We start from the raw sequence: 18957 nt of genomic DNA on the forward strand, positions 1-18957 counted from the left end.
GATTTTGTCAGAAAAGGGCAAAATAAAAAAAATATAAAACTAATATATTTGTTCGCAGAAATACGCAGTTGTAAATATACACACACACACACACATATATATATATATATATACAGAGCAACGTTGTGGGTGCCATATTTGCTTTTCAACACCCGAGGATCCGTTCCGGTGCCTATTCACACACACATATATATACATATATACATCCGAGAGAGCAGCGTCATTGTACTTTGTACATAGAACGAGTCCGGAGCCCCACGAGTGCGCATCTCCAGACAGAAGGAGGAATTTCGTGCACCCTTATCTCGCCGTTCTTCCCGATTTCGCCATCATAATTATCAGCAGCATCGTCATCGTCATGGACGAATCCGAGGAGACGGGACACCGGTGGCCACGATCCTCTATTCAGTGCGAATTGTGACTTTTTGTGTACAAACGTTTTCGTCGCGACGAATATTCGCGGTGACGCAAGAAGGAAAGAGAGAGAGAGTGAGAGATTGAGAAGGACAGAATAGAAAGAGAGAAAGAGAGGGAGAGATTCGGGGAGAGTCTGGTGTGCTGTTACGTGTTTTCGAGTGAGCCTCGTCCGTGTTGTGCTCACGCCATGACGTTGCTGTGAAATCCGTATCCCAATAATAAATCAATCCCGATGTTGGTCATAGGATTGCGCCAATGTAACTTTTATGCTTTTAACGAGGAGGAGAGAATCCGGGGCGGCGGCAATTCGTGGATACCGAAGAAAGCTTCAAACGCGTTTGAAGCTTTCGAGGTCGTATTCATGGAACTATGAACCTGGACTCGTTGTATATTACTTTGTCACAAATCAGTTATTTGGTTGCGAATTTGAAGAAAAATTACGAGGACAGCTGTAAGCAGATATCGGTCGTAAGTATACATATACGTGTATGTTTTTCGAATTTATTCGAAATTTTCAAAACGAGGGAAAAAAACATCTCGTCGGTTGATCCATCTAGGTCTTTTTTTTCTTTCCCTCCCTTCCTGCCCCTCGTACCCCATCCCAGCCCCCTCCCCTCCCCCCGTTTCCGTTCTTTGTCGTTTGTACCTTCGAGAGACGCAAACCTCCGAGGTACAGATGCGAAATGTTCGTTTAGCGGTTCTTCGCGTCCCCTCGCGATCTACGTCGCTGCGTAATCGCGAAAAAAATACGCGCACGCAGCCTCGCAGGTATTTCGAAATGACTTATCCTTCCCAGCTCGAACCGATATCTATCTACTTTTTTTTTCTTCTTTTTTTTCTAACACAGTTTCCATGTTCTAGATCGGGCTTTTTTCACGCTCGTCGACCTGGTGTGTTTACTTACGTTTTCTATCTCAACCTCGCACAAATATAAGCTTCTTTTACATTCTCGAATCACGACGTGTATCCGGTACATTTTTACCCTTCGTTGAAGATTTTTTTTTCTAAATTATAATTTTGATAAAATATACATTATTTGTAACATGGGTGTGTTAAATGTAAATTATAATATATATATATATATATATATATATATATATATATATATATAAAGTACTGGTGTTTATATATTGTTGAATAATTTTAAACAATTGTACTTTAATTCTGATGATCTCTTTGCAGTTGGTACAGCAGAAGGGTCTAGAAGCAGACCGACATTTCTTACGCTGTCTGATCTCGCACGTTGACTTCTCTAAGGGTGAACTGTCGGAGTCGAGCGCACAAGATTATTATCAAGCAAAGTTGTTGAAACAGGAGTGCAACAGTTTATTGAGCAAACCTTGTTTTATATCTAACCTGTGCTTTGCTATAGATAATCCTTTACATCATCAAAAGGTACTTATGCATGATTATATATTACTATTATAGCAAATAAATTTTATGACGCAGAATATACATGCTAATTCTTTTGTATATTTTCTTTTCAGACATTGACTCCCTCTCCAAAGTTTTTTGTCAATTTAAAAAAAACACTTGGCTTAACTTTGGTGCAGGAGGTTGCCTTTGCGATTGCGTTACAGCATTCGGAAAACACAGAAATCCGTTTGTTAGCCTTAGAGCATACTCAGAAGCAGCTGCCCGAATTAATAAAGAATTATATAAACTCCGAGACAAGTAACAAACATCACGAAGGTGGTCTACACGATTCTCTGCCACAGGTTCTTCAGTTGATACTAGGCCAGGTTTTTCATACCAGCAATCCTTATAATCTACCTGTTGAGGCAAAGGAACAATTTCTTCAAAACCTTCGGCGCGACTTTCCCCGTGATCTGGTACCAGTGGTGTTAGCACCATTCTTGTACCCAGGAGACTGGGAAGTACCACCACCGTTCAAGATAGAGTTCAACATGGCTGTCAATCAAATGGTTAATATTCAATTGAATTTCAGTACTGAAAGATTATATATTTATAGTTTTCTAAATTTCAGGATAACAATACTTTAGTGGAGCTGATTATGGAATTAGGATATAGCTTTACCAGCAGCGTGGACGAATGTCGTTCAGCATTGGCGGGTTTGGGCGCGAGAGAAATATCGCCGGCATGCGTTGCTCGTGTGTTGACACAAATGACACGTAGCTGTAGCAACCTCGAAGATGCTGGAGGTTTGCAATCATTTTGGGGCAATTCGGCTGCCTCGCAGGACTCGAGTAAGGAGAAATCGTCGGATAGTGCCATCCCCACGACATGGAACGTTGAAGTGTTTATTCAAACTTTAAAAGAAATAGTGAGTTTTTATCTGTCCGGTATTTTATGTTTGCTACATAGTTTTACACAGTGTTTCTTGATTATGAAATCATTTCTCGGAGACCAACTATAATCTTATAAGTCTGGGCCACAGATTTGTTTACTTTTCAAGAATTATTTTTTGAATAGCTTGAAAAGTAAAACAAATATCGAGGAACTCTATAAATATATGCATGATTGTGCATCTTTTGTTAAAATTATAAGTTTACTTATTGCTTAAGTAAATTGTTTATATTTATAATTTAAATAATATATAAATAGCTAAAAATCGTATGTGTTTACATTTCAGCAGTCTACATTATCTTGGAACGATGTTATAGTGAAGTTGGACCATGCAGAGTTTATTATCAAGGATAGACAAGGTTTAAACCTGTTGATTACAGGCCTCAAATTAGGCCTCCAACATCAAGGATATCCGCCGGATTTGTTTCCGGTCGAACTTTTTTATCGACACTGGGATAACGTGGAGGGTCAATTTTCTCTGATTCAACAGATTCTTAAATGTCCGGATATATTTTGTTTCGCCGACTATCCGTATCATACGGTAACCGTCGACGTATTGAAGGCAGCGCCTGAAAGCGACAGCAAGGAAGGACAAACATGGCGATCGTTGAACATAGTCGAATTACTTCTTCATATGGCTGAAAGAGGCTTATATAATTCTGTGCAGGAGATATTTAAGTGGCCAGTCCAGCACTGCCCGGACGTGTTAGTCCTGGCATTATTACAAATCAATCCACCGCTTACTTTACTCAGACAGGAATTGTTTACCACACTATTGCCAATTTTTCTCGGGAATCATCCAAATTCTGCTGTGATACTGCACCACGCGTGGCATGCGAATAATGCTAAGATAAAAACGATTATAATGCACGCCATGGCAGATTGGTATACACGTGGTGATCATGATCAAACAAGATTATCTCGAATTTTAGATGTTGCGCAAGATTTAAAGGCTCTTTCCGCTTTACTTAATTCGCAATCTTTTCCATTCGTCATTGATCTCGCTTGTTTGGCGTCTCGAAGAGAATATTTAAAGCTAGAAAAATGGTTAACAGATAAAATAAGAGATCACGGAGAAGTTTTCGTTGCTGCGTGTGTGAAATTTCTGCAACGACGATGTCCTCAAGTCATGGGTCCCATAAAGGAAGATCCTACAGTTCCTAAAGCGAGTCAGTTACCACAGGAAACACTCACTACGATATTGGCTTGTTTGCAAGTTTGCTCTGGGTATGTTTTCTTTGGAACTTATAAACTAAGATTAATTTATTATTATCTATTTTTTAATATATGGAAAGTACATTGGATTTTTTTATTTCCGCATACTATAGAAGTGTATCTCAAGAACTATCGGACTTAATAATGACGATGGTGCAGAATTGCAGTCTAATGTTGAGTAAGAGTTCTATGAGACAGGCACCCCCGGGAGTATTGAGACATCGAGGATTAGAACCATTTAATCCGGCAACTTTGGGGAGTCAGGTATTTTGATATTTTTTCTTCATTTTTTTTTTTAACATGAATATTTTATTTTCTCTTTAACTCTTTCTATACATACAAAAAAGAGTTTGATGTTCTACAATTTTTTTGCATTTTTGTTTCATTATTTAAGTATGCTATTATATTATTATACTATTATAAAATTATTATATTATGTCATTTTAAGTGATTACATACATTGATGTTATATTCCACAGTTATTTTCTTCAAAACAAGTGGATCCTCTTGGAAATCTCAGTACAAATCTTGCAACTATGGGCCTTGGTACTGGTCTCGGACCTCCAAGCAGTTCCGCGTTCAACTTACCTGGCGCTTTAGGGCCTCTAGTTTCTGCGCCTGGCTCTCCTTCACGACTCATGGGACCTTCTCCGAGTCCATTCCCTATGTTACCCCTATCCTCGCAGCTACACTCGGGTCCAGTTGGTACTCAGGGACCGTCTGTGCTTCCCGGTGGTACGATTGGTGGATTAGGGGGACGTCTCGGACCGCCGACCGGCATCGAGAAAGCGAGGATTCCGGAAACGTCGAATCTATTTCCAGATATGGGACAGAACGTGTCCAAAGAGGTTGAAGACGAGGCGAACAGCTATTTTCAACGTATATACAATCATCCGCCGCATCCGACCTTGTCGATCGACGAGGTGCTCGATATGTTAAAGAAATTCCAAGATTCCGGCATTAGACGGGAGAGAGAAGTCTTTAACTGTATGTTGCGGAATCTATTCGAGGAGTATAGATTCTTCCCGCAATATCCGGAGAAAGAACTGCAAATAACGGCACAGTTGTTCGGTGGAATTATCGAGAGGGGCCTCGTCAATAGTTATATGACTCTTGGACTAGCTTTGAGATTCGTCCTTGATGCGCTGAAGAAACCTGAGGGTAGCAAGATGTACTATTTTGGCATAACGGCTTTGGACCGATTTAAGAGCCGTTTGAAGGATTATCAAACTTATTGCGAACACGTTAGAACGATTCCGCATTTCAACGAGTTTCCGCCGCATCTGATAGAGTATATAGAATACGGGCTGCAAGGCCAAGAGCCGCCGTCGAGACCTCAGGGTCCAGTTCTTCCGAAAACTCTGGCGGCTATGTTGGCTCCGGTTACAACTCCATACAAAACCATGACTACGACTACCATCACGACTAGTACCACGCAGGCGAAACCGTCTACGACTCCAACTACGTCTCTTTCAGCCAGAGTAAGTTCGACGAGCTTTTTTTTCTTTATTTTTAAATTTTTTATTTATTTTTTATTTTTTATTGCCTCAAAAATCGTCCATTACCGAATGGCACAATAAGTCTGGGACATCTTGTAGGAGGAATTCCTCTAGCGCAAGACGGCACCTAATACCGGATTTATATCATATCTAATCTTTTCCTGCCTTATCACGGATACAATCACTCGATCGCGTTTTTACTTTCATAGATACTATACATGTCCAATATTAGGTACCGTCCGACGCTAGGGAAACTAGCCCTATATTTTTTTTTATTTTATTTAAAAATATAATAATATGAGATATGTGTTTCTCTCGCAGCCGTCTATGCCTTCGGTCGCCAATGCAACGAACATCGATACGTTGCTCGTGGCGACAGACAAGGAGGAAAAAATCACGACGCCACCGGAAGCTTTACAGGACAAAACGGCTTTCATTTTCAATAATCTCAGTCAGTTGAATCTGCAACAGAAGTGCGATGAAATTCGCGATATTGTCACGGAAGAGTATTGGCCGTGGATGGCGCAATACCTCGTGATGAAACGTGCCAGTATAGAATTGAATTTTCATGCTCTGTACTCGAATTTTCTGGATTGTATAAAACTACCTGAAGTCAATAAGATGGTCACAAGAGAGACATTTCGAAATATCAAGGTAAATAAAATAATGTAATAATAACTGTAAGAAAAATTTTGTAGTAAATAAGTTAATCCATACGAGAGATGCTAGTTCATTATTATTGTATTATTCGCTGGTTGCATTTGAACTGCGGAAATCAATAATCTATGAAGAAGACTATGAATTTTTCGTGCAAGTTTTTACATAAATTTTATTTTATTTTAGGTACTTTTACGAAGCGATAAGGGAATAGCTAATTTCTCGGATCGATCATTATTGAAAAATTTAGGACACTGGCTCGGAATGTTAACGCTTGGCAGGAATAAGCCTATTTTACAGGTATATTATTATTTAGTGTAAACACCTTGTACGTTATGGTGTCATTATTGTTCGTATTGTGTAAATTTAATCGAATTTTAATTTACTCAACAGATAGACATAGATCTAAAAAGTTTACTCGTCGAAGCATATCACAAAGGGCAGCAAGAACTACTCTATGTAGTGCCCTTTGTCGCAAAAGTGCTTGAAAGTTGTGCAAAAAGTCGCGTGTTTCGTCCGCCAAATCCCTGGACTATGGCGATTATGAATGTTCTGGCTGAACTTCATCAGGAGCCTGATTTGAAATTAAATTTGAAATTTGAAATAGAGGTACTATGCAAGAATCTGAGCATCGACGTTGGGGTAAGAGTGCCATTTATTTGGTTTTACAGCAAGTCTATAATGATTCTCGATTTGCGATACAATTTAAATTGAATTTTGATTCTTCATAGGAACTAAAACCGGTCATTTATCTGAAAGATCCCGAAAAGTTGCGCAACTTAGAATACCAGTTGTCGAATCCGAACAAAAAATCGGAACCTACTACAAATCAACAGCAACAATCTCAGGGGCCTATAGAGGAATTGGTCGCATCTACGACGAGCAGCGCAGTTATTAATCCTCAAACTGCGCCTCCCGCGAATACGACACCCTCATTGCCAACTGGCGGCGCACCTGAACCGCGATTCAATTATATGGATATATCTGTCACCGGAATCGCCAATATATCACAGCACATTACTATCAACAGTCAGGTACATTAAGACTTCTATTAAAGCTTCTGGCTCCTCGCCGACCATGTTGGAATTGTGACGTAAGAAGTGAGAAAATATACGCTAAGAATTCTTAGATACTATTTCAAAATAAAAAGATATTTCAATGAAATAGCACTTCAGATGGTTTTAGCACACTCTAACATTGTCACAAAGAGGATCCAGGAGCCTTAATATCTTTATATATATTGTAATCTTCCATACGTAAGAATATACATTATTTATGGATATATTGATTTCAGTTGCCCTTATTTCAAACGCATCCTCATCTGAAGCAATTCGTTCGCCCAGCTGTCGAAAGAGCGATTCAAGAATGGATTCATCCTGTTGTCGATAGATCTATTAAGATAGCTCTTACAACTAGCGAGCAGATAGTGAGAAAAGATTTTGCTTTGGATCCAGAAGAATTACGAATAAGAACTGCTGGACGTAACATGGTGCGCAACTTAACCGCCGGCATGGCCATGATCACGTGTCGCGATCAAGTAAGTCTATACAAAGTATTATTAAAAAAAAAATTATAATAAAATTTTCGAAAATTTAATAATTTTGAAGGTTGATTTAATTACACAATAGTTTGATAATTAATATATAATATTATATATAATGTAAGAAAAACATAATTGGATTTTGAAATAATCTTAAAGAAAGAATAATTTCAAATTTTAATTTACAAGTCGATATAAAAAACTTACAATATTAAGAAATTTTTGCTTGAAAAAGATTTTTACATATATGTAGTAATAAAAAATATAATTGCATGTTAATGTTTAAGCCAAATATAGACTATGATATAGAATTAATCTTCCATTTTTTCGTTATAGATTCTGGCATCCATCAGCACGAATTTGAAACAAGCCTTGCTCGCGGCATTGATCGGTACAACCCCGCAGCAGAAGGAGCTTGCTGAGCAAGCGGCGAATGTGGTCGCTGCTGATAACATGGAACTCGCGTGCGCATTTGTACAAAAGACCGCTATCGAGAAAGCGATACCGGAGATGGACAAGCGGCTACTTAGCGAGATGGAACTGCGGAAAATCGCTCGGCAAGAAGGCCGACGATACTGCGATCCTCTGGCTAAGTATCAAGCTGAACGAATGCCGGAGCAAATCCGATTGAAGGTCGGCGGTGTGACGTCACAGCAGATGGCAGTTTATGAAGAATTTGCCAGGAATATTCCAGGATTCCTGCCGCTTTCCGACCGGGACACACAAGCGCTCTTCATGCCGAAACCTATCAATGTAAGAACTTTCTCTCTTTGTTCGTGTTTCTTATATATGTAATATAATCATTATATATAATTTATTATATATAATATAAATATATGTAAAAAATACGAATATATATAAAATTATTATATATATTAAATATATATAAAAAAAAACATGATAGGAAATATTTGTGAGACGGAATATCTCGTTCTACTTTTTTCTCATTTTTTCTATCTTTTAATTTCTCAAAGGAAACTCCCGTCACTGCGTTCACGCCTAATCCGGCTGTGGCAGTCGCCACAGCGCAACAAGTAGCGGCCTACGTGGCTGTTAGTAATGACGAGGTGGGCGCTATGTTGGAGAAACTTGCCGCGGAAGCGGAAGTTCTGTTGGCCGCCATGGGACCTGCGGCGCCTCCGCCGCAGCATGCTGCTCTTCACAGTCTTCTGGAATCGATTATTCTTACTAGAAGATCAAGAGACGCCGGTGCTGCTATGACGTTGTTAAAGAAAGTTAGTTACTCAACATAATATAAACTTGTGGTATTCAGTTGGTTAAATGATGGATGAGACTCATCAAGACGACTTATGATTGTTCCAGGCTGTCGAAGGTTTGCTGGATGGGCCTATCATTTCTAGCGGGGTTATAGAGTCGGAAAATCTTATACAACGCTACCGAGAGTTGCACTTACGTATCTTGAAGTGTCTTCAGGATCCACGTGCGTATGGTATGCAATGGACCAATAAGCATGTGACTCGTTGTTTAACCGAGTGCAGAGAAGAATTTCGATACAATTTCGAAGCTGTGGATTACCTCATAAGGTACGATCTTAAATTCACATAATATGTAAAAGCTGTTCGAAAGATTTTAATTAATTGTGAACCTTATTTTTTTCGCAGATCTCATTTGATCAGTCTTCCACAATACGACGTAGCTCTAGCACAAGCTATGGAGGCAGGAAACACCATGGCAACGGCATTCGCCATGCAATTGGTTCAGCTCTATTTGATTGATGAGAGACAAGCAACTCATGTTACCGAGACCGATCTGTTCCATACGATTGAAATATTGGCTCGAATGTCTCATCATAGAACACCTCCAGAAGGGTATCGTATAAATTCCTATAAATATTAGGTTTTAAAAAACTACTCAAACGATAGACTAGTCTGTTTCTGTTTAAAATCAGGATTATTCTAAAGTATTTTTCAATATAGATCTCTTTTTGACATAAAATATAACCATATTTTTTCTTATTCTTTTACATTTGATTATTTCCTTTGTTGTCAAAGATGAGGCATTTTAAGTGAACAAAGTGTCTGCGTGCATTTTACATCGGATAACATTTCAACATCATAAATTCAGATTTATAGTACATTCGAAAATTTCTTCAGTTAATTAAATTATAATTCTAAATTAGAAACAAGTATATATAATATATAAGATTCATATTATTTCAGAATCTTGCTCTTCAGATTAACAAGTCTAGTAGATTCACTGCGTGCCAATCATGATTCTGGTGTACTGGTAGACAGAGCTCCAGCAGGACCTACAGCACACATTCATTCCGGAATCCTGCAGGTGAGAGTAAGTAGATTGTCCAGATTATTTGATTCAAATAAAATTATTCCAACTGTGGTATTTTGTACTTTGCCTTAACAAGATTGTCTCAGTATCTTATTAATTAAAAAATAAAAAAATATAACTAGCAAAGTTGATGTTTACACAAATATTTTAACTAAAAATTATTCGAAATTATAGGATTTAATATCAGTAAAAATAATTTTTTCCATAATACATGAAATAATAATTGTTAACAAAAGGTACAGAATATCTCTATCTTTTTCGATATCCGTAACTATGATCATGATTGACGTACGTCGTGCGTTATTTACACTTTACAGGCTCGTGATTTCGATGATCCGCCAGGACTGATGGAAAAGACAGAGTATCTATTGCGCGAATGGGTACAGATGCATCACAGTCCGCAGCACGCCCGCGATTCTACCAAAGCATTCAGTATATTTGTGCATCAGATGAATATCCATGGCATTCTCAAGACGGACGATTTGATCACGAGATTTTTCAAGCTGAGCACACAGATGTGTGTCGATCTCTGCTATCGCGCTCTCTCGGAAACTTCTACAGCTCCCTCTATTATGCGTGCTAAGTGCTTCCACTCGCTGGACGCGTTTGTACGTCTCGTGGCGCTCTTAGTGAAGCATTCCGGCGATGCCACCAACACTCACACTAAGATCAATCTCTTGAACAAAGTGCTCGGTATCGTAGCCGGAGTGTTACTGCAAGACCACGAGATACGCGGTATCGACTTTCAACAGTTGCCGTATCACAGAATCTTCATCATGCTCTTCTTAGAGCTCTGCGCGCCGGAACCGGTACTGGAAGCGGTCAACTTTCAAGTACTGACGGCCTTCTGTCACACCCTGCACATTCTGCGTCCGGCGAAAGCATCCGGCTTCTGTTACGCCTGGTTGGAATTGGTCTCGCACCGAGTCTTCATAGGACGTATGCTCGCCATTACGCCGCAGCAAAAATGCTGGGGCATGTACGCCCAACTTCTCATCGACTTATTCAAGTACCTAGCGCCCTATCTACGTAACGCGGAGCTCGCGAAGCCTGTGACTAGCCTCTATAAGGGTACCCTAAGAGTGTTGCTGGTGCTGTTGCACGACTTTCCCGAGTTCCTCTGCGACTATCACTATGGATTTTGCGACGTGATACCTCCAAATTGTATACAAATGAGGAATCTGATATTGAGCGCTTTCCCAAGAAACATGCGATTACCTGATCCGTTCACGCCAAACCTGAAGGTCGACATGCTCCAAGAGATAGCGCACGCTCCGCGTGTTCTCACCAATTTCGCATCCACGATACAACCGTTGACTTTCAAGAAAGAGCTCGACTCTTACCTAAAGGCTCGCGCCCCGGTCACCTTTCTGTCCGAGCTGCGCAGCAACTTACAAGTGTCGCAAGAAGCCGGCGTACGTTACAACATTCAGCTGATGAATGCCCTGGTGCTCTACGTGGGGACGCAGGCTATCGCGTTCATTCGCAGTAAGGGCCACGCACCCAACATGTCCACGATCGCGCACTCCGCGCACATGGACATCTTCCAGAATCTGGCGGTCGACCTCGACACCGAGGGTCGCTACTTATTCCTGAACGCCATAGCGAATCAGCTGCGGTATCCCAACAGTCACACGCATTACTTCAGCTGTACACTTCTCTACCTGTTCGCCGAAGCGAACACGGAAGCTATCCAGGAGCAGATCACCAGGGTTCTTCTCGAAAGACTGATTGTTAACAGACCGCACCCGTGGGGTCTTCTCATCACTTTCATCGAATTGATCAAGAATCCTACTTATAAGTTTTGGTCGCACGAGTTTGTACATTGTGCGCCGGAAATTGAAAAGTGAGTCTTACTTTCTCCAACTTAGAAATAGTTGAAAATAATAATTTGTGCTCTTCTTTCAAATTTGAATTCTTTCGATTTTTGTTTCAGATTATTCGAATCCGTAGCAAGATCGTGTATGGTGCAGAAACAGGTGCCTACCACGGAGACGGAGATCCCGGAGTGATAGAACGTTTCCCTTTACACGATCATTCACATATGTGTACAGTAAGATAATACATATTAGTGTGTAAGCGAACATTATTAATATTTTAATAAAGAGAAACTTTGACTAAATCGGAAGGAGAGAAAGAGAGAGAAAGGAAAGAAACCCTTATACACCTCACTAAATGTGTCTTTCGACCAATGTACTTCACACTGTGTATCATACATATACGACATTGTGTATTACGTGATACAAAAATGTCAGTATATACATAATAAGGTGTACGGTAGTGAAACAAGAGTTCAAGCGTAACCAACAAATAGTGTTCAGCAAATACAAAACGGACAATTCTCGCGTGTGCACATGTACAATTACTACAATTGTGTCTTTAAATGAACGATACATATATATATATATATATATATAGAGAGAGAGAGACATGTTGCGCAGTGTGAGATGGATAATTCATAGGAGGAATATACAATACATATTAGAAGGAATTATATTGTTTAAGTGTACACGAAATACATTCAAAACCTGTGACATAGTATAAAGTATTAGTGTATATAGATATAGATATATACACTATATATCTATATATATATATAGATATATATATATACACACGTGTGATTTTTTAAAAACAATAGTTACGTAACAAGATGAAAGAGAGCTGGATAATGGATATCCAATGTAATTTATTTACACGATCCTTTGTCCTGGAGAATCTCTATTGTGATCTTTAGATCTCATTACGTTCATCGAATTAATCAAGAATCCAATCTATAAAATTCTGGTCGCACGAGCTTGTACCACTGCGCACCGGAAATTGAAAGGTGATTCTTGATCTCTTTTTGATGTAGCGATTTTTACAAGCGATTACGCGCATATTAAACAATTTTTGTTAAATCTTTTGCTATATACATCTTTTGCACACAATCCGACATTGATTAATTCCGTTTCTATGCGAGGGGTAAACTTAGAAATATATTCACATTTTTCATTATATGTACAGTAAGATGAAAATCAATGATACAATATTGCATGTAAAAAGTTGTTGACGAATAAGGATAAATATATACTACTGAGTTTTTATGGATAGATATCGTAAGTGTGTATTGATTTATGTGTGTAAATGTGTGAGATGCTTTCAGCAAGTCGACTGGCGCAGATAGACTGATTTGACACTTATTATCAATCACTGAAATATACTGCGTTGAGTGATAAAATATATTAGATATAATATTAAAAAGTAAATTAGAAATAACACATTAAAATAATATTAAAATAAGTCAATATATATGAATATTAATATGATATATATTATTATATGAATTTATAATATACAATTATATTTATACTAATATACAATCATTTAATGTTTATTAATATATTTATATAATTTTATGAGTAATATATAATTATATATATTATTTCCATATAATTATACAATTATATAACTCATAAAATTAATATAATATTTATATAATTATATATATTATTAATATATATATATATATCATATTAAATATTCAATTTCCTTTAATCAATTGTGATAATCAGTGATGATTGGAAGCCTATTACAAGTATACATTTTTCCCACAACCTCCCGTAGGAAAACTGAACGAATCAATGTCGTAAATAGTGTACGTACACATATATTCGATACATTTATCGCTAGGATCACAAAAGTTGCTGGTCGCGCGTAGCGTGATAAGCGTCTCTCTCTTTATCAGGGAACTTGGTCGGTAGATTCGGACTGTGCAAGTGGCACTTTGCGGGAAACATGATGCCCGCGACGTTCACCTCGTAATCGCCCGACAATACGTATTCGTTCGTCACTTCCTGCGGCTGACCCTCCGAATCCAAATTTTGCACAAATCCAAGACACACCTAATCGACATTCGGGGAGAAATAGAAACCATGTTAATAACACTATCGTCCGAGTTTTCCGGGTTTGATTTATAAATAAAGAGGACGAGCAAAAACACCCTGATGCTTTACCTGTTTCTTGAAAGTGAATCCGTAACCCGTCGTCGTGGTCATCCCGCAATACTTTCCGTTTCGATAAATAGGTTCGCCGCCCCAGCTCCAATTATCCAACTCGGGATCGTGATCGTTCAACAGCAATTGCACGTATTTGCGCTTGACTCCTTGCTCGCGCTGCCTCAGAAGAGCGTCCCTACCAATGAAGTCGACTCCCTTCTGCGAAATGGAAGGATTCTGTCAGAATAGGAGTTTACGCACACGCGTAAAAATATCTGCTGTTTATAAAATAATATCTACATCGAATTTCACTCTCCACGATCTTCCGCATTCCAAAGGAGTTGTGAAGGTATCCAAGTCTTGTCCCCAAAATGCATAAAATTTCTCGACGCGCAAAGCCCTCGTCGCGTAATAACCAGCGTGTTTCACCCCGTACTTTGCTCCAGCGTCTATCAACCTCGTGTAAACGTGCAGTGCAAACTGAAATTACAGAATTGCAATTTAGAAAATTTCGCATAAGCTTTACATAAATCAGGAGGAAAAAATTTCTTATTATTCGCTTTGAGCAAAAGCTGTACTGCACGATTAAAGATGTTGTGTTACCTCGTTTGGAATATACAGAACGTAGCCAAGTTCTCCGGTGTGCGTTAGATTCATCGTCCGGATGCCATTGGCAAGTCCAACATCCAACTCCTAATGAAATAATAAATAAAGTCAAATTTTTTATTTTCGAGATTCCTTGTTTCAAGTTTGTGTTACCTTAAACGTGAAAAACGGAAAGTTCTTCGGATTTAAATCCACGTCTGTCAATTCGGTCAGCAGCTGTCTGGTGGCCGGTCCCATTATGCAAATCGCGGTGTATGCCGATGTAACATCTGATACGGCAACTGAACCATCCGCTGGCAAGTGACGGTGGATCCAGGTTTTGCAACGTGTTTGTTGAATAGTCGGGGCGATCATCATGTAACTAAAATCCAATTTTCAAATATACACAATTTTCAGATTTATACATCTCATTTTCCTTGTTCACATAGATCCGCAATATTGACGATACAAGCAGGAAGAAATCATTATTTTTTAATTATCAAAGTTTTTCTCAAGAAATAAAGCTTTGTACGAAGAGGAAAATTTATCTTACTATTCTTCGACTTGCTTTGTCATACAACAGACCTATGAACTCTGAACTAGTTCAGCCAGTTTAGCTGAAAAGAACAGGCCTAATAAAAACTACTAGCTCGACTGCACAATACGATTTATTCGTTGTAACTTACTGATTCGGTGCGATTCGCGCTAAACTACAATCATTCTCGTAACCGCCCTGATGATTCTGCATACCGGTATGAATAATACTTCCCACAGGCACATCAACGTCGTTTGAGCACAAATACTGCAATAGATCCACGACTTCCGTATCATTCGACTATAAAATATAAAAAATATAAGATATGAAGAATATCATAAGATTATTTTTTAATTGAAGTACTTGCAAGCCTTGGAATTTAATAATTACCCATAAGTCGATCTTGGTGAAGGAGGAATAGTCGCTGAGACCGATCGCTTCTCTGCAAGCTGCATATTCTTGGGCGACTGCGTCGAACCAAGGAGGCTTACCGAAGGTATTCGTGTAAGCTACTTTGTATCTTTGAAAACCATCGGGGAACTCCAAATCTATACTTTCAATACACCATAATGAAACAAATCTTTATTTTTATAAAATAATAATCATCTGTATACAGTATTTGCTGTTATCTAAATAAAATTATATAGATCATCTAGATGAAATTTTGGCGTCATTTTATCTTTATATAGATAATAAAAATATGTATTATCTATAATATTTATAATATTTATAAAAATTTATAAATAAAAATATGAATATATTGTTATATCCCTTTTATAATTTACATTTTTTATAACTGTGTTTACATAAGCGGTCTTAAAAATAATATTATCTGTGGAAATTATCTAGATGAATCACCATATAATTTTATCTTTCATCTAGATATATTTAGATATATTTATAAAACAAAATAATCTGTATCTTATCTAAAATGAACATATTTCCATCTCATCTTTATCTAGCTAATATTAAAATCATTTAAGCACAACACTATCTGTACATGTGAATCTCATATAATATTGAGTATTACCGCAATCATCGTCCAGTTGGAACCAGGACGGTCTCTCGTAACCCATGACCTGACCGAAAACGGCGCCTGCGTCTCTCAGTTTCGGATAGATCGGCGACATCCTCAAGTTCCTTCCGGTTTTGAACTCGTGATGCGGATACTGCAGAGCGTAATGCATTCCGGGGACCTCTCGCACCCGATCGCGCAGGAACTTGCGATTATTATGCAGTCCCAGAAAACGCGAGACATCCAATTCGTACATATCCAGCGAGGTTGATCCGTTGACTATCAGTTCCGCCGTAGCGCGACCGACTCCGCCAGCAGCGGATATTCCGACCTTAAAAAAAAAAAAAAATATATATATATTTAAATTATTTGAAGAATCCTGGGAACCCAATGTGAACGATCAGCCAATTAACTAACCGTTTTCATTCCGGCAGCGATGTAATAATTACGTATTTCTGGAGCCTCTCCTACGATCCATCTGCAATCCGGGGAAAACGCTTCCGGTCCATTGCAGAGTCTCTCCAGGACTGCGTTTCCCAAACTGGGAATTCGAAGTAACATCTGTTCCAATAAAATGTGAAAGTGATCCCAATCTTCTGGTAAAAATCGCTTGTCTGTGCCCTCTAAAAAAATAAATAACACAATTTTTTAATCGGGTACTCATGATGACATTAAAAATATACTTATTGTTAAAAAGTCTAAATTAAGTTTGTAAATTACTTTCAAAACATTCATTTAAACAATATAATTAGTTGTTTCAGTAGCAGAAAAAGTAAATTTACATCTAACCAGGAATCACACCGTCCTCGAACGCTGGTTTCGCGACTGGCTCGAAACCACCGGCCAACAGTCGTCCGTCGTTCTCTCGAAAATAGGTATATCCGTCCAGATCGCGTATAACGGGTGTCATCGGATCTAAATTAGCAATAGGTTGAGTGTGTAAATAATAATGTTCTACTGGATGAAGTGGTACCTGTATGTAAAATGCGAGTATAATGCGTTATTTTTCCATCAACGAGAAAATCTTCCTTCGGTCTTTTCTATATAATTACACAAATACTGACCTTTACATATGGCTCGCTTAATTTACCCACATTTCGTGCCCAAAATCCAACACAGTTTACAAAATGTTGGCATGCAATGGTACCCTGTGTTGTTTCCACTGCTTTTACTTGGCCACTCTGATTAATAACTTTTGTAACTGCACAATTCTCTAATACTGTGACACCTAATTATAATGGAAAAATATTTAATTTAAACTCATAGTAATATGTCTTTGTAAATATCTTAATTTTTCAACTTTACAAGCATAATACCTTTTTGTCGCGCTTCTTCGATCAATGTCAAACAAATTTGATATGGATCACCAACCCCATCATTTGGAATCCATAATCCTCCAACTAGATCTTCAGTGTGTAATAATGGACATAGATCCTGGATTTCTTCTGGCGAAACTAAGTGACACTCGATATCACGTGACCTAAGATATTAAAAAAAATCAAAATATAAAAATAAAAGTTAAAGATATGTAAAGTTAAAAAGGTAAATAAAGTTAAAAGTACCTCTAAAGTTAGAGGTACTTTTAACTTTAGAGGTACATTTAGATATAAGTTCATAATATGGCCCAAAATGTTTAGTTGTAGTAATTATCGTATCTATTAAAATATTTACACAGATTGTGCCTTCATTCTCCTGAATGAGACCATACGATCTCTCGTCCTTGCCAAACAAAGACTGCCACATTGCTTCCAGCCTGTAGAGAGACCTTTCTTCTCCAATTCCTCGTACAGGGCAATACTGTCTTGAGCAAGTTTCACTTGCGCTAGACTGGGCTTGAAGGCTCCCACTAATCCTGACGCATGCCATGTTGTTCCACCTCCTAGTCTAAAATATACAGATGTGTAAGATAAAATAAAAATATATATTTTTATATATATCAGAATATATATAAATATATTTTCATATAAATCAGAAAAATAAGAAAAAAATATATTGATATTCAGATATATAAAATTTAATTTTACAGAGATGATTCACACCTGCCGCTTTCTACTAAAACAGTCTCCGGTCCCAATCCTATGAGAGATAAGTGATACGCAACAGCACCACCCATAACTCCACCTCCACATATGACAACTCGCGCTTCTTTAGGAAGTGCATACTCAGAGTCTTCTGATGTTGCACCGGCGAGTTTCGTAATAACTTCCGCCGTTTTATGACTGCGAGAAAAGACTCTGCTCTTCTGCGACGCGCATCTATCATACAACAATTTGGATCGTTTCCACATTTTGATTTGTTTCAGCTAATGTAAAAAAAATGAGCCTTTTTAAAATTCTTCTATCATTCCTCTCGGGTTACAAAAAAATAAATATGCTCGCACAATTTTTCTTCCATATACATGTTTCGTGTTTTTGACGTTTTTAATCAGTAATTATAATACAACTTTTTTAATTTTTTAATCTGCCATACATTTGACCTAGAGTTTATCCATTTTTTTATTGAAGCTAAATTATCCTTCCTCGTCTCTTTACCACAAAAAGTTAAATATTATCTTTAGATATCTTAGTAATCACAACACTGATAAAGAAAGGTTATAGCCGCTTTCGACAACTGCGACATTTCTACGTCCCCCTTGCCTCTTCTACATTCGAAATTTTGTTGAAAAGAGAGAGAGGGAGAAAGCGAATGAAAGCGAAAGAAGAACAAGATGTATACTCACGTGGCGCTGATAACAGTCACGTCATCCTAATTGGTTACATTGATATGGATATATGTATGTAAACATCAACTTCATATATATATGTTTACGCAAAATTTTTAAAAAATGGTACATTATATATATATATATATATACAAATTAAAAGTAATAGTATATTATATATATAAATTTAAAAAATGATATA

General features: G+C 37.9%; 2 protein-coding genes across 5 annotated transcripts; one reads left to right on the plus strand and one right to left on the minus strand.

Moving 5' to 3' along the window:
• The first annotated feature begins 76 nt into the window (after positions 1-76).
• Positions 77-13034, plus strand: Not1 (CCR4-NOT transcription complex subunit 1). Of its 3 annotated transcripts, none has more exons than XM_029322807.2 (19): positions 77-885; positions 1600-1812; positions 1905-2342; positions 2405-2701; positions 3011-3951; positions 4053-4203; positions 4419-5420; positions 5760-6092; positions 6282-6395; positions 6489-6737; positions 6827-7129; positions 7390-7632; positions 7972-8388; positions 8610-8870; positions 8959-9179; positions 9258-9464; positions 9816-9936; positions 10260-11788; positions 11879-13034. In XM_029322807.2, exons 1-19 carry the CDS (start codon positions 787-789, stop codon positions 11952-11954), a joined length of 7215 nt encoding a protein of 2404 aa, XP_029178640.2. In that variant the 5' UTR covers positions 77-786; the 3' UTR covers positions 11955-13034. The 3 variants fall into 3 exon arrangements, with proteins under 3 accessions (XP_029178640.2, XP_085340301.1, XP_085340302.1); XM_085484175.1 differs by having other exon boundaries at positions 78-885; positions 9816-9942; XM_085484176.1 differs by having other exon boundaries at positions 78-885; positions 3014-3951; positions 9816-9942.
• LOC114946362 (pyruvate dehydrogenase phosphatase regulatory subunit, mitochondrial) lies at positions 12115-18875 on the minus strand. 2 transcript variants are annotated; one of them, XM_029322820.2, is made up of 15 exons: positions 18774-18875; positions 18094-18356; positions 17726-17938; positions 17371-17534; positions 17119-17282; positions 16844-17027; positions 16472-16677; positions 16070-16385; positions 15430-15587; positions 15191-15339; positions 14679-14886; positions 14523-14612; positions 14220-14399; positions 13938-14138; positions 12115-13826 (listed from the first exon to the last, which is right to left on the minus strand). In XM_029322820.2, the coding sequence occupies exons 2-15, from the start codon at positions 18339-18341 to the stop codon at positions 13617-13619; spliced, it is 2691 nt and encodes an 896-aa protein (XP_029178653.2). In that variant the 5' UTR covers positions 18342-18356; positions 18774-18875; the 3' UTR covers positions 12115-13616. The 2 variants fall into 2 exon arrangements, with proteins under 2 accessions (XP_029178653.2, XP_029178649.2); XM_029322816.2 differs by lacking the exon at positions 18774-18875 and having other exon boundaries at positions 18094-18759.
• Positions 18876-18957: the final 82 nt, after the last annotated feature.

Source organism: Nylanderia fulva, unplaced genomic scaffold (assembly GCF_048542155.1).
Source record: "Nylanderia fulva isolate GAGA-0341 unplaced genomic scaffold, ASM4854215v1 Scaffold3, whole genome shotgun sequence".
NCBI classification, from domain to species: Eukaryota; Metazoa; Arthropoda; class Insecta; order Hymenoptera; family Formicidae; genus Nylanderia; species Nylanderia fulva.

What these genes read in the sequence shown, in the direction of transcription:
- Not1 (XM_085484175.1), top strand. Translation starts at nt 787, where the DNA reads ATGAACCTGGACTCGTTGTATATTACTTTGTCACAAATCAGTTATTTG. An exon ending in ACATTACTATCAACAGTCAG is followed by an intron (nt 7,130 to 7,389) that starts GTACATTAAGAC and finishes TATTGATTTCAG; the next exon opens with TTGCCCTTATTTCAAACGCA. An exon ending in TCATGCCGAAACCTATCAAT is followed by an intron (nt 8,389 to 8,609) that starts GTAAGAACTTTC and finishes AATTTCTCAAAG; the next exon opens with GAAACTCCCGTCACTGCGTT.
- LOC114946362 (XM_029322820.2), bottom strand. Translation starts at nt 18,341, where the DNA reads ATGTGGAAACGATCCAAATTGTTGTATGATAGATGCGCGTCGCAGAAG. An exon ending in GTTTTAGTAGAAAGCGGCAG is followed by an intron (nt 17,939 to 18,093) that starts GTGTGAATCATC and finishes TGTATATTTTAG; the next exon opens with ACTAGGAGGTGGAACAACAT. An exon ending in GCGCGAATCGCACCGAATCA is followed by an intron (nt 14,887 to 15,190) that starts GTAAGTTACAAC and finishes ATTGGATTTTAG; the next exon opens with TTACATGATGATCGCCCCGA.